The sequence below is a fragment of the Paramormyrops kingsleyae genome, chromosome 15 (genome assembly GCF_048594095.1).
Source record: "Paramormyrops kingsleyae isolate MSU_618 chromosome 15, PKINGS_0.4, whole genome shotgun sequence".
Taxonomy (NCBI): domain Eukaryota; kingdom Metazoa; phylum Chordata; class Actinopteri; order Osteoglossiformes; family Mormyridae; genus Paramormyrops; species Paramormyrops kingsleyae.
In genome coordinates, this window is record NC_132811.1 from 11943205 (window position 1) to 11958988 (window position 15784).

The following is a 15784-nucleotide window of genomic DNA, read 5'->3' on the forward strand; positions in this document are numbered from 1 at the left end:
TAACTACGTCAGTCCTTATGTCAAAAAGTGAGGAATAAACTTACTACATCAGCTGCAGGCAACAAATTTTAAAGTATTATCTCACAGTTTATTTTTTACTGATGGAATTAGTTACTGGCTAGTATTACCATTAAAGTAAATATTGTGCAAAAAAATAATAGTACATTCCAAGCTGGCTGAAGGAGAAATGGTAGAGAAAAGAGGGAGGGGGAACGAACCCCATCCCAAGAAAAGCAGAGGTCATTACAGCACCCTGCACACCACTGTCTTTGGTGGAGTGTTGTTTTTAAGAGCTTGGGGTCTGTGGACCATGGCCTGTCAACTCTTCCCTAATAACACCCTGGCCCATATGGAGTAAGAGCACCGTCTCATGACTCATTCTTATTCACCCAACACCAAACCCTGCCGGATAGGGGAAGACATCACACACACCCCCCCACACACACACCTACACACATGTAGGGTAAACATATCCTTATGGGGACCGCTCATTCATTTCAATGGGAAAAATGCTAACGCTAACTATGACAACCTTAACCCCTACCCTACCCTAACCATAACCAACCAACAAAATACAAGAGTTTTTGCATTTTTAGTTTTTTCATAGCAGTCACCGATTTTTATAAAAAAAGAGTTTTCCTTTATGGGAACCAGGAAACCGGTCCCCATAAGGGAAAAAAAAACGGATATTTATCACATTATGGGGACATTGTGTCCCCATAAGGATAGGTAAACCCGCCCCCCCCCCCCCACACACACACACACACACCCCAAAAGCAATACAGCATTATCAAAACATGCTGGGTGGTGGCGGTGAGGATTCTTAGGTTGGGGGGGGGGGGGGTCTTATTTAGATCATTCTTCCCTTTTCCTGAGGCAGGATGACCTCTTACGGAAAAAGCCAAAGGGTCTCATTCCAGAATGTTTACATTTCAGCTTCCACAGCAGGAAAGAAGCCGACGGCAACGACATGGTCGCCGTGGCCAGCATGCCGTGGTATCCTATTTAATGCCTGCGACTCGCACTGGATGACACTGTGCAGCTCTGAAAAAGCCACATACCTCAAAACTGTACTCCTTGTCTGTCCTGCTCCACGAGATTCCCTTCAGCAAGATCTTTTCGATATATACAGCTGAAAAGCCACAAAAGCAGAAGAGCTGGATTTGAGCACAAAGTATAGTGACAACTCTGTACTCTTTAACACAATCCCATAATTTACATTTAGGTGCCACATAAAAATCATACCATTGCCTTTTTATTGCAGAAGTATTATTTACTGAAACTTTCTCCCACTGAGATATGAGAATAGAAGGGCTTCACTAGCTATGCTCTTCAGTTTGGTTAGAGTGACTGTCCGAGTCTTACCTTCCCTCTGAGACTTCTTGGCTGCAGACTGGGTCGAGTGGCGACATTGTGCTCTGTTATTTGGGCTGGTGTCAGTGCTGGGGGAGAAGTCACCTGTTTGTGGAATTTTGTTCTACAGCAAACAGGGAAAAGAACCAAAGACAGAAGAAAATGGAGAGAAAAGCGTGAATTAAAAACACTGGATTTATAAACATAGTTTAAAAAATCAGAAGCTAGGTTAGACTAGAAAACATATTCTAAATCTGAATTAAGGAAAATAATGGTTTATTGTTGATTTAACAGAAAGAAAAATCCCAAAGAAGTCAGCCACATGAAAGTAGGGCTGGGCGATATGCACTAAAAATTTGTACGTGGAACCTTTGCCATTAAGTCAAATATGACTGCTACTTTTGAGTTTTGCTGATTATGATGATCAAATTGATTCACAAATAGTTATGGACCATGTTACACGTACAATGATAAATTACACCAACAACATCATACCTTGATGGAATTTGTATAAAAAATTGTGCATAGTTATGTTTTACATAATTATGTAAGAAAATAAGTGTTTTGGCTATACCATGATACTCACAAAACTGAAATCAATCACGATGTTAAAGTTCATAATCACAATACAATATTTTATCGATTTATCATCCAGCCCTTCCTGAAACTGCTAACCATCATGCAACAAAAACACTCAAAGATCTTTATAAACACACTCTGATTAAAACCATGACATATCTATAGATGTTTCCATAAACATAACTTTTTACACTTCCAACCTCTTCCAGGCAAAATCCTCCTGGTTTGAGAACAACTTAAACACAGATACCTTCACAGCAATATTACACACTTAAAAAGCTAGCTTTGTCAGTAACAATACACATCCACCGAATTTGGGTGATTTCATATTTTGATGTAGGTGCACATCTAAAATCTGTTTGGTAAGGGGTTACATTGATAAGGAGGGTTTTCCCAGTGTGAGGCATGATAATATAAATCACTTAAAAATAATCTGAGAAGCTTAATGATAGTTGAGCTTCTGAAGTGAGTTATGCAAATAAAATAAAACTAAACAGTCCCTAAGCAATCTGCATACAAAACTGCTTGCTTAAATACATTTTTAGATAGCTTTTTGCATAAGCATGCATTTTGTACCCAAAGCAAATAATGGACCTAAATGAAATACCGATTTTACAAACAAATTAATAAATGACATTAACAATGAACAGTCAAGTCTTAAAGAGAGCCACGAATTTTAACTTCCGCAGCTGGAGTACAACCACCAGGAAAGGAGGTGCCACTGTGGAGAAAACTCTCCAAGCCAGGAGGATGGATGGTCTCCATGCAGTTCATGGAAAGAAGGTGCCCAGTCTGTGCTGAGTGGTAAACCTTCACGCCAAAGACACCTGGAGCAGTCATCACAGTGTGAGCTGAAAAGCCATCAGCACACAATGCCTCTGACAAACATCAGAATGATTTCTTGCAAAAGAACATGGCAACATCACACTATAAAAATAAAGAGTCAATAAACACCAAAATCTGTCTGAAACTATGTTTCATATATTGATCATTGTAGCAAAGTTACCTGGAGCACAAAACACAATAAAGTTCTGAAAATCCATTTTACTTCTGTACTCTTAATGGAAAAATGTCACACATTTTAAAGTGATGGAAAACAGACACTAAACTATTTTGCATGTGTAATATGAGCAAGGCCATAACACATGAACCTGGCATTTTAAGGGAACAACTTTTCCATGGTCATAAAACATTAACTTCTCCCCAGTGAATTGGGATTACATTATTTTTTGGGCATCATCATAACAATTCCAGGGTTGAAAATCTTCCAGTCAAATAATTTAGATGACCCAAACCTTACCGTATGGCAAGTAAGCCAAGTCACCGTTAGCTGGGTGAAGGGATGCTAGTCTGGTCCTATTTACTCCTACCTCATTTACTCAGCAGGACTTAAAATGTTACTCACACTGGCATCTCTTTAAAGGAATTGCTAACTCAGGTTCCAGTTTATTTTTTTTTTGGGGGGGGGGGTGCAATACAGATGACAAAATATAGAGGATAAAATTGTCATAACATTCTGTCACATATTTGTTGGAGTTTATCCTCAGTTAGTGTTTTTCCTCCATGGGTAATGATGTGACTTACACTTTTAACCTGAAGTCTAAGTCAAAAAGCAAGACAGCAAGACCAAGACCAGAGTACGGCATAACCCACTATCAGGAGAGCCAAGAGCATTTGAAACCAAAACAAAAATCAATGGTGTTCTCACAAAGACAATAAGCACTTCATAAAAAAACAACCAATTTGGTGGCGAAGGTGAGGTTCTTTAGAATCTGATATTTTTCCTCCCACCCTAAACAAAAGATTAAAAATGATACAATATGTTTTGCTCATGTGCTGTAAGCAGGAAGACACACAAAATGTATTTCCATAAACTCAAAAGAGATTTTTAGTACACTGGAGAAGCTCAGCTCCTGGTACTGTAGAGTTTGTTGCATGGTTTACACAGACCCTAGTCCTCCTATAATCGGCTTATTTGCCAGTTGTCAAAACAGCAATACACTGGCCAAGAGCTGCCTTGAATATGGCACGTAATTCTTCATGAGGCTGGCAGGAAAGTGGTGGTGAGGTTTTGCGGATTTGGTTCTATTGTGGTCTTTATAAGAGCTGAAATAGTAATTAGACAGACCACTCTGTGACAGGTTGCTCTCATGAACGTGTTGAGTACATATTACATTCACCCTCAGTTAGAAGCAACCAGGCACAAATCTTGTAGAATTGCATTTTTGACAGATACCAAAAAACCTAAAACACGTTTCAAATTGTGGAGCTTGGAATTTGACTTCTGACCAATGGTAGGGAGGGAGACAAATGAACAGACATTTTCCTGCTATTAAGACTTCTCTGCTAGGAAGCTCAAAGAAGGGTCATTCCATGTCAGATCATCACACTTTCGGATCTCATCAAAACGGATTTTAACAAAACTTGCCATGCTGATTTGGTCACATGAGTAACTCATGAAACTGATATTGGGGCGTGTCTTGGATCAATATTGAGGGAGATTTAATTGGACAAACTTTTAACTTTCTTGGGGGGGGGGGGGCACTATGACTTTGACTGGCTATATTTACCTTAATATAAGATGCACAGAAATGGTCCTCATATTGTTTTAAAACTATTGTCCAGCTCTATAGATTGAATAAATAATATGCCCTAGTCCCCATATGAATAATTACTGTGTAATAACTGATTTAAATATTAAAAATTCAATAACAAAAAAAACCTATATTAAAACAATTAAACCTTTTTAATTTAAATTATATTTCCACCGCTAGTTCTGGCAATAGTTGTAGTTGTCATGAAAAATAATAACCCTGTACCATGCATTGATCACTAACTGCTAACAGCATTGAAAGGAACTGTGGTTTTGATACACATTTCACATAAGTAATGGTATCTCAGCAACCACTCAAAACCCAAAGACCAAATTATTAAATTTAATAATTTAATCAGTTATTACATAGTAATTATTCATATGGGAATGGCATATTATTTATTCAATCTATAGAGCTGGACAATAGCTTTAAAACAATATGACTACCATTTCTGTGCAGTTTATATTAAGGTAGATATAGCCAGTCAAAGTCATAGTCACGCCCCAAAAAAGTTAAAACTTTGTTCGCTTACATCTCCCTCAATATTCATCCAAGACATGCCCAATTTCAGTTACTCATGTGACCAAATCAGCATGTCAAGTTTCATTAAAATCCGTGACGATGAAGTCCGAAAGTGCGATGAATGACATGGAATGACCCAGAAGTAATCAAGGGGTGACTCTAATCAAACACCCTAAAAGATACCTGGCAGGAATCCTGAGATGTTTGCACTTGAACACGTGTGCAGTAAACAGCACAGAAAAAGACAATAAAGCAGTATTACAAATATTTTCTGGAAACTAAGTGGTCCATAATTTTACTCAAAATGCTAGAAATGTAATTAAACCAGTACCTTTAAGAACATCTATCAGAAAAGACTAGAGTCTAGTGACCTACATAAAGGCCATGCAAGAATTAAGCATATTTGAATTCAGGGAGAAAGTTTATGAACAGTGATTGGTTGGCCTGCAGAAGCTCTGTCATCTACTGGTCACTGTAGATGTCACAACCTAGATCTGCAAGATTTGCAAAGAAATGTTTTCTCTCTATTCAAAATGCAAATATTTATACAAAGACAATTCTTTGAGAGATGTCGGTTAAAGGCTTGGGCTGTCTATCTGAGATATGGTTGCTACACCACTTTCTAACTACGTACTACTAAAACAATTGGGCAGGTCTTAATTAGTCACAAACAAGACTGGTAAAGAAACTCCTGCTATTAACATCAATCAAGACGATCCATATTGGTGTAACCCTGATATTAACACATTTGGAATAAATTCACATGAAGCAATGTCTGTCAGAGGGGATCAAGTACATTTTCATGAAAATATAGGTACACTAACATACCAAACCGTTTTAACTGCTAAAAAGTGTGTCTTCATGTGTGTTACCTTACTAAACCTTTCAAATTCTCATTCAGTTGAATGTACTTACTTCCTTGACAGATTTCAGCTGGAAAATTATGTTTAGGTGTATTGCTAGCATTACAGTTGAACGCTAATGAAGATCAGATATTGTAATGTCTGTTCAATACAAAATCTTACATTACAGAAACTTTATGGACTAATATATGAATGATAGTAGTAACTATGCAATTTGCAGCTCCAGTACAGAAAATACCCCAAGCTTTCATAATTGGTGGATTTTATCCATGTTTTGCTGATTCCTAACTTTGGTGTAAAATATAACTTGTTTTCATAACAAATACATAAGCTAAGAAATATCAGTTGCATCCAGATTCTTTACTGCACTAGTACAAATAAGTGAAGAAAGATGCAAACAAATCTCTACCAATTATGCATATTCTGCTATTGGGCAATGTTTTTCTAACACATGAGCAATTCATATTCATCTGACTGGGATTGGCCTCTGTCTCCAAGAGCTTTAGATAACGGGCATACCAATCTATCCGGACGCCGGACTTTTGGTAAAATACAGATGTTTACTTATGCCCCCAATCTGATAAGCAGATTAATAGTATGCCTAAAATGAGGCATATTGTGACAACCAAAATTCAGACACGTTTATTAAACATAAGGATATGCTCTATTTATACAGATTGCTAACTTTTGGGTGTCACAATATGCCACTCATTAATATTGTAGAAGTACTATTAATCTGCTGATCAAATTGGGGGCGTAAGTAAACGTCTGCATAGTACCAAAAAGCCAGCGTCTGGACAGATGGTACACCTGTTATCTAAAGCCCTGGTGTCCCACAACTGCCAATGCAATAAAAAAAAATTGCTTAAATTACCATTTATACATTTCTATCAATACCAATACACAGATTTGAGGGGTGAACAGCAATTCAACTACATAAGCAAGGCTTTCCAGAACGGTTCTTCCAAACAGAATAGCTTCCACAGATGTTTATACATACTCCCCACTCTGTGTAATTATCATATATACGTCAGTTTGTACTAAATGAAACGTATTCCTGTCTCCAAAGCCCTATAGCACAGATTTACAGTCAATGGATGGAAAAGCCTTCTCCACAGTCGATTCACAGAGGGGGGGTGTATCCAATGCAAACATCTACACAGTGAACTGACTGTGACTTTAGCTTGAGAAGATTAGATGATACAGCAACGAAGGGATTAGTTCCACTTAGAAGAAAGGACTGCTTGTCTGACAACACACATGTGCCATGTTCATAGTCATTGAAAACAGGTAAAAGCAGGAACATCATCCTTGTTCCACTTTTTTGACATGCTCAGAGAAGGTATGGAGATTGTAGTTAAACTAGAAAAGGTGATGGAAGGTCATGCCTTGAGAAACACAGAAAATAAATGAAAAAACACTGCTAGTCTGCTCTTTCGTTAATATTTCAGAGTGCATTTAATTCTCATGCCAAAGCAAATCTGTTGGCAATCAGATTTAAAATGAGGATTTCCCACTGAATAGACCAAGTTTATTTAGCAGTTGTACAACTAAAGAAACTGCCTGTGATTAAACTACTCTGCCATGCTTTCAATAACAAAATGAGTAACAAAATATTATTATGCATACTTTATACTAGTTATTAGATTTTAACTAACAGAATAGCATGTGCATGTGTCAATAAGAAAACCAGGACATTATCAAGTGAGAAGACCAAGGAAAAATACAAAAAGTTTTTAAATATTTTTATGGATAGATGTTTCTGCTGATGAGGTCTGAAAAAGGTCTGTCAATTAAAGAACATGCCAGATGGAAACCAATATTTATTTTAGAAAGCAACTAATAAATGATGGTATACCATAAATTGGATATCCATATATCCATCACATATGTCTTGTACATACTTTAGATTTTGCAGAAATGCCTTCCCTTCAGCAAGCAGTGAGAGATGTGCTCCAAACAAGACCATGAAGGTCAACGAACGCCAGTGTTCCCCTCAACCCACAGCCAAACCAAACACGAGCCAGGGAATAGAGCATCTGATGTGCAAGAATTCCATAGAGTGCGTCAGATTTTTACGCACTGCTACTCTGGCTCTCAAAACATTTCCCTTCAGCAGAGTTTGTTTACATACACACACATACACACAAAATCATGTCCGAACACCATAAAATGACCCACTGTGCGACTTGTGAAAACATCATCTATATAACTGGTGTTTCCACTAATTACATTATTTGTTTGACCAGGAAAATCTTATAAAATGTAGTACTTCCAAATTTACAGCAGTTGGTGAGATGTGTGTGTCTGTGTAAATTATGTTGGAAGCTAATGAAAATCATGTAATATATGCTGCAAAACCAAATCAGTCATTACTGTCACTAAAAAGCGACAAAAAATGTAATCTCCAGAAGGGCTACCACTGCTTTAAGCATGTACATTTCAATTTCAGAAACGCTGACAAAGGCATAAATAAAAGGCAGGAAAATTATTTTCCAGATTTCAACAGGCCATGAATCATGATTGTGATTCCGTAAAGTCAGGATGGACATGCGCTAGATGGCCTTCTCCGCTTCACAGCTCCGTTCCGCCCGAACCAATTGGGCTGACGCTGATAAGGGCTTAACCATGACGCTGGCGTTACAGCCAGCAGCGGCAGCCCGCTGTCTGACTCACTTGGCCGAGGGGGCTGGGGGATACCCATTTCTGACCCCGCCGGGCACTCCTCCTAGGGGGCTCCCCTTCCCCTCCTCCGCTAACCAGTACCCAGGCGCTGTGCCGTTACATCCCTTAGCAAATTACCCAACCAAGGTACAAAAAGGCCTAAGACGAAATGCCTATATTAGCATAAGCGAGAAACTATTCGACTGCACACTTTTATAACCGGGGGCGGTAGTTATCGACACATTTCACCCCATTCGGGTTGAGACGACGGCAGCTAACAGATCAGTCGAAGTCTTATCTACAAACCACTTATCGGAAAATACCTATATTAGCTGGAAATGACCTAGATGGCGATCTGACCATTATGTCTAAAGACTAAGCTAACTAGCTAGTTAAAATATCTAGCTTGACCGTCGTCCGCCTTGAAATTAGCAAGCTGGCTAACTACTCAGAACATTTAGCCGAAAGGAGTTTTTCCCAGAAATTTAAATCTATACCATTTGTCTTCTTATTGGGAGCGTTTCGTACCGTATGTGTACAGAGAGGACCAGACGGAGCCGGTTCTGGACAGCGGACACGGAGGATAGCTGGCCGGCTAACGGATCAACCACGAGCGGCTCACGGACTCGGAGGTTTTTACTAACCGGCTCGCGAACTCGCCGGCTGACGTCAACCGCGTAACCCGAACCACAGAAACCAGCAAAACGCTGTTACATACGAGTCGTTTTCAAACGACACCAGAATTTATTTCTTCCACCATCTCAACGTTCACGTGTCAAATGGGGGCAGTTAAACAAGAACCGCTAGTCAGCCACCAGCGACTCGCACGGGTCGGTCGGTTACCGGGCTGTCGGCGCCGCGTCGTCGTAGTTGCTCCTCTTCTCTTATCGCCAGCTCCACTTTTTCCAGTTGGACCCGGACGGTCTCCCTCTGGTGAAAAGGGAACGCCGGGTGCAGGGAGGCCATGGTGAAGAGCAGCGCGAACTGCTCCAGCAGCCCAGCCCCCGCCTCTGACAGAGGCCCCGATAACCTCTCCGACTTCCCCGGCTCGTCTGCATCCCCACAGGAAGGATGGAGCCGGGGGTGCCGCGGGTCCCGGTAGGAAGACGCGGGGAAGCCGTGGTTTCTAAAGCACAAGGCAGGGTCCGCATGGCTCAGGATGCGAAACAGTATTCCAGCACATTCCCGGTTCTCGGAGCCCAGGAGGGACAGGCAGACGAGCAGCCTGGACCTGACCACCGGGTCAGCGACGTCCGTCAGCAGGCCCAGCTCGCTCGGACTGTTCGCCTTCATTTCGAAGTCTCGCAGGACGTGGAAGTCCTTTCTCGCCAAGTCCTCCAGACAGGAGCCGAGGAAGCGCAGCTCCAGCGGCTGGCACATATGGAGCAGCCCGCACATGAACTCGATTCGCTTGGCCGGATTCAGGTGCAAGCCGAACCACTCGAACACAGCCTCCTTATTCAACAGGGAGCACCCCAGCTGCCTAGGGGAGTCCTCTGTTACGCCGGTAGCCGTCTGATCCACAGAGCCGGGGCTATGAAGACCGGGGTTGGCGTGGTCCTGCTCGTCTTCGGCCGTCTCGTCGCCTCCTTCCTCCGCCGTTCTCATGGGCAGCCTCATCTTAAGCATTATCGGCTCTGCGGGAACGACGGTAAAGCGACAATCAGGGATGGAGACGCATCGTTTGCTCCTTTTACCGGGCGCTTGTAGACGCAGAACTGATCAGACAGTTTCATGCAGTATTTTTTTTTTACTTATTGTTATTTCCCCCCCCGGTGATCACAGTGACACTCGGCGTTATGGCTGTAGTATACTCGATCGTCGTAGCCTGCGCTCTGGTTTCCTGTCAATCACAAGAAGCCACCGCCCACCGCCCCATTTGAATCGCTGGGTCCTAAACTACAATCCGGCCTGTCTTTTTCTCTGGGAGAAGAGGCACATTTTCCATTAATACACATCCACGCATTTAATCACATATATTCACGAAGGCTTATTTTAACATGCTAATCCTTTGTAATTCATTGAAGCACTGGAGCACACACAGATGATTTAAATAGGCAATGCTCTGTTGGAACCGTTAATCAGCCACATGGGCATTTTATGTGTTTTAACCACATAGTCAGTTTTAGAATATCCGTTTTTAGGCTAAAGATCTGAAATCACTCATATGAATAAACCGAGACACATTCCAAACACGGGAAACACTGCCACCACCTGGCGATAGTAGTACATACTACTATTTCGGAGTGACAACGTTTTTATCATTACACAAACAAATCAAACCCCATACGTTTTTGAATAAACTTTAGTTCAGTGAGTCAACTGTGCTGCATTTCTTACTGCAACAATTGTATGAACATATATGTTGTTATAGACTTAACCAATCTTTAAGTAAAATAAATTACTAATGAATTAACCTGTTTAGTACCAGGCGATGAGGGAGCCTGAAGCCTATTCTAGGCAGTATAGGACATGGAAACACCCTGAGTGTCTTGCAGATATTGCACACATTAACACACAAGCTCACGATGTGGACAGTTTAGGATGCTGGACTGCAGTAGGATGCTAGAATACCCAGAAAAAAACCCCCACAACATGTGCAGTCTCTGCAAACATAGAGCAAAGGTGGGGTTCACCTTCCCAGTGCTGGGCGTGTGAGGCACCAGTGCCACCCTGTGAGTGACTGTGGAACTCCAACGTTCTGCAATTGGCATAAGTACCACAATGACTAATGTTTATAAATCCCCTTTATCTAAACTTAATCTATGGGGCTGGAGATAATTCATTTCTCAAATTCAGTATATTGAATGTTCAGCAAATAAAACATATCAGAATGTTTTGTTTTTTTTAAATATTAATTATCAGTTATCAGTATGTCCACTAGAACTATGTGATGTAAAATTCAAGCAACAGATTAGAGTAAAAAAAAACAACATTATCAATCAAGAGTTGAGCAGAATGAGCTTACATCCATGTTTATTACTGGCCACTGTTGTTTAGTCAAACAAAGAAAAAACACACTCCTTTACACTTACAGTAATAATAATATATTAACTCTCACGGTTTAGGATGCTACTTATTAATACATGACAAAGTGAGAAATTTATATTGGATTGCAGTTCACTGCACCAGCACCCATTTGGTCACAGATACTGTAGGTATTATTAAAATGTTACCTATTGTTACTTGCCGCTTTCCATTATATATTTATAATAGGTTATAAATGAGAGGAGTGTAATTTAGAAGTATCAGTTTGTGGCTATACAATAGTAGCATGAAATGATGTTATTTTGGAAAGCTGAAACATAATCCAAGTGCCTTTGTGTGATTCTTTTTTTCCCCTTACTGTAGAAATAGGTAACTGTGTTGATGGAGTAAAGCATATTGAATGTGACACAAATTTGGACATAACTGCTTTGGTAAATGTCATCAAAACAAATCAAAGTACTTCTGGCTTTTATAGATATTATTTTGTACACTAAATAAATCTTATCCTGCTTATTTTATACTGGGTTTCAGGGAGCCCATCTCAGGCAAAATAGGGCACAAAGCAGCTGTACACAATGGATGGGCACTATAGAGGTGTCAAGTTTTATTTGTCACACACACAATCGTACACTGTGAATCTGTATAGTGAAACACTTTTTTTTTTTACACAAAAAAGTGTGCTGTGCAGGAAAAACAAATAAAACTTGACATAAAGCAAAAACACAATTAGAGCAGGTCAGAGGAGGTAGGATGGCATCTGGACCTGAGTCTGCAACATCATGAACAAGAAGAACGGGCATAGAATTTGGACCTACAGCTTGGAATGTATGACACAACAGCAAAACTCTCTAAGGCATTCATCTAGAAGAGGAAGGCCAATCCTACACACGTCTCCCCACCTAACACTACATATGTCTGACATGATACATTCTCTGGAATCCATGCCTTTCATAAAACTGTACTGTCAAAGAGAGGTTGGTGTAAACTGATTTATACCAGCATTTCTATCTATCTATCTATCTATCTATCTATCTATCTATCTATCTATCTATCTATCTATCTATCTATCTATCTATCTATCTACCTATCTATCTATCTATCTCATCTATCTATCTATCTATCTAATCTGTCTGTCTGTGTCTGCCTGCCTGTCTGTTTTTCCAACACTATATTTAGAGGACATAGACAAGCATAATGTGATCATTTAAAAAAAATCATGTGAGGGGTTCAATAATCATTGTACAAAGTATAATTAAAAGCTCACTAAACATATTCAGTGCTGCAAAGTGTCTTCATATGGATAGCCACTAGGTGGCAATGATTAGCTCTTCACAAATAATCTAAATTCTAGATGAAGAATAAATGATAAGACACTCATTAAGATGCAGCCAGATCCATGATCCTTACTGTTTGGCAACACATGTGGTAACACCGAGGATGTATAATTTTATGAGTAATGAGTGGCTTTTATAATAAATTTGGAATAGCGCCAAAAGAAAGGTAAAGGGGAAATAAACCACTATTATTGTTATTGTTATTGTTAATGGGATATTTAATTATCCATCCATTTTCCGGAATCGCTTGTCCTATTCACGATCGCGGGGGTACGGAGCCTATCCCGGAAGCTACGGGCGCAAGGCGGGGAACAACCCAGGATGGAGGAACACCGGAGGAAATCCCACGACGACATGGGGCGAGCATGTGAACTCCAGACACATGGAGCCTCGAACCCGAGTCTCAGAGGTGTGAGGCGCCACCGCCCCACCCCTAATTTAATTACTAGAAAATAATATTAACGTTAAATCCAAATAGGCTTCTAACAAAAGTGAAATATACAAGGTGATAAATAGTTCAATACATCCATTGCTTTTCTACAAAGCATTGTCGTTCTATAGCCTATATGAAAATGTTTTCTTTTGATCCCTTCTGTACAAAAACATATCTGTATATTATTCGGAGATTTGAGCCTAACAACAAAAGTAAGTCAATGTTAGAATGAAGAATACCACGTGACCAGGTTCCTCTTTATATAAGCAGATTGGGTTAAGACAGATGCTACCAGAATTTGTGAAGGGTGTGGTGGAGATCATGACATGCGACCTTGTGACCTTGGCTAGTATCAGTATGGTGGACAGGATAATTAGTAGACACAAAGTACACGTTTAGACAGGAAGGAATTCTGCAAATAGAGAATAAAAACCCTGAGAAGCAGACTGTGGTTTTGAAATTTACATCATGTATGGCTGTTCGTTCTTTCTTTTTTTTCTTTTTTTGAAAAAAAAACCATTGTTTTATGGACGGTATTCTTAAAGAGAGAGTATCTTTATTAAAAATGATAAATATAGTATTAGTGCGATTCTGACTTAGGACAAGTGGTCTGGAGGATATAGGTGGATAATAGCAATTTAAAAATATCTTCTAAAAAAAATCCATATTTTCTATAGTTTCTGGTGCCAGAATTTTAATAAAAATAAACTGACTACCTTTCCTTCTCCAAAGTTCGACATTTTCAACTTGAATTTCGACACATTTCATGACATAATGTTAGACTTAGGTTACGCTTAAACGCTTCATCCACACATTGCCATACTAAGATCACAGTTTCTTGCTAATTTTAAACTGAAACAGAATAAATCATACACACATATAAATTAATGCACATTCTGTAGCATAGATAGCTTCGTATACTACGTCCAGGGGTAACCTCGATCATAACTGTCGTCACTGCAATTACAGTTCTGAAATTACTATACATAGCAATCATGGATGAAAGTATACATGCTTGATTCAGAGAGGCTTTGCGGGAAAACATAGAAAGCATTGAAAAAAACATAAAACACAGGTCAAGCCTTTTATTTAACGTAGTAAATCTATTACATAATATAAACTTTGGGGCTGTTAACGCCATGCAGTCGAATAGTGAAACATTTTAGAAGTTCTTGCGGTAGTTCTGGTCAAAAATAGCTGGGCTAATTTAGGGCTTTGTTTGAGAAGTATACATGAGAGTTGGCGTGTGCACTTTGGGATATTTCAGCGGTACGCCTTGCCGGTCTGTATCTATAGCCTCGACACTATGAATTCGCGTTTTAATCCGCACGGGGAATGGAGGAGTCTACGCCTGCGTGCCTGTGTGCGCTGGCGAACGGGATGCAGGTACATTAACCTAACCCACAGAATGCTTTCCTTCTCTTTTGAACTACTGCAGAAGAACCACTGCCAACAGTTCCCCGGAAAGCGACGATTTCCGTAATTTAGAAAGGACACTTTTTCCAAAGCTGGGTGACATCAAATAAATACCGCCCTTATTATTGGCAATATATAACATGCAATCTAATAAAAACATGTGTACACAGCTCACTTATTAAAAATATTCAAACGAGGAAAATGGACGGAATAACGTGTATTCGATTAAATGAAATGAATGGCTGTTGTTTCACATTATCTTGCATTCTGTTGTATTATCACATGAGGAAATTTTTGGTTGTATGACTTTTATATTTCTGTCGCTGTTAGTTACATTAATAAACGCCGATCGTTCAACAGGTGTGCAGTTCAACTTCCTCCAGTCTCCTCCCAAGGGTTTAACAGAAACTTAAATGGAGTATTTTGTATCCACGTCACAGTCTCATGAGGTATAAAAAGATACCACTTACAAGGAAAAAACGCTGGAAAAGGGAATGACAATCTCCCTCTAGTGACAATAGTGTGAACTTCTTTTACCTGCCAAAAATGTCACCTTTTTGGATTGGCTTTTACGGAAGAAGAGCTTGATTTTTCGATTATGAACATCGGACGATTGGAAGAAACAGACGTAAGTAACGACCTAAAGATTTTGCATCCGTGGCGATATAATTAGGGTACTGTAATGACCCAAAAATGGGTGATACTACTATGGTTTTTATAAATCCATAAAGTGGTCATGAAATATATTTGGATATAGCCTAATACTCTACGAAATTACTAAAAGATTATTATCTAGTACAATTACACAACTTAAAAGACACAGACTGGCGATCAGTAGGCCTATGTACTTATGGAAAATGGAAATATTTTGCAGTCGCTCTTTTAAAACCGATTACTTTCAAAAACTCAAATATGTACAGATAATGCCTTTGTTTTTTTTTGTAGTCCATATTTGTGTAATATTGTTATATTACTATGCAACGAACTTCGTCATTGTTTGTCAACGATGAGCATTTAGCTAATTATATGCATTCATAT

At 39.5% G+C, this 15784-nt stretch overlaps 2 protein-coding genes across 5 annotated transcripts in view; one reads left to right on the forward strand and one right to left on the reverse strand.

Moving 5' to 3' along the window:
- The window catches only part of LOC111854995 (zinc finger CCHC domain-containing protein 2), a 34309-nt gene extending 23380 nt beyond the window's left edge, over positions 1–10929 (reverse strand). For 2 of the 4 annotated variants that reach the window (XM_023833555.2, XM_023833551.2), the window contains exons 1-3: positions 9419–10928; positions 1366–1477; positions 1062–1132 (exon numbers count right to left, since the gene is read on the reverse strand). In XM_023833555.2, the coding sequence (XP_023689323.2) occupies positions 1062–1132; positions 1366–1477; positions 9419–10204 (969 nt within the window). In that variant the 5' untranslated portion in view covers positions 10205–10928. Of the gene's footprint in view, positions 1–1061; positions 1133–1365; positions 1478–9418 lie in introns of all 4 variants that reach the window. The other 2 variants (XM_023833552.2, XM_023833554.2) reach the window with 2 other exon arrangements.
- Positions 10930–14636: 3707 nt separating this feature from the next.
- LOC111854994 (uncharacterized) overlaps positions 14637–15784 on the forward strand; it is a 45586-nt gene continuing 44438 nt past the window's right edge. The window contains exons 1-2 of the mRNA XM_023833550.2: positions 14637–14716; positions 15367–15374. Coding sequence (XP_023689318.2) covers positions 14637–14716; positions 15367–15374 — 88 coding nt within the window. The remainder of the gene's footprint in view (positions 14717–15366; positions 15375–15784) is intronic.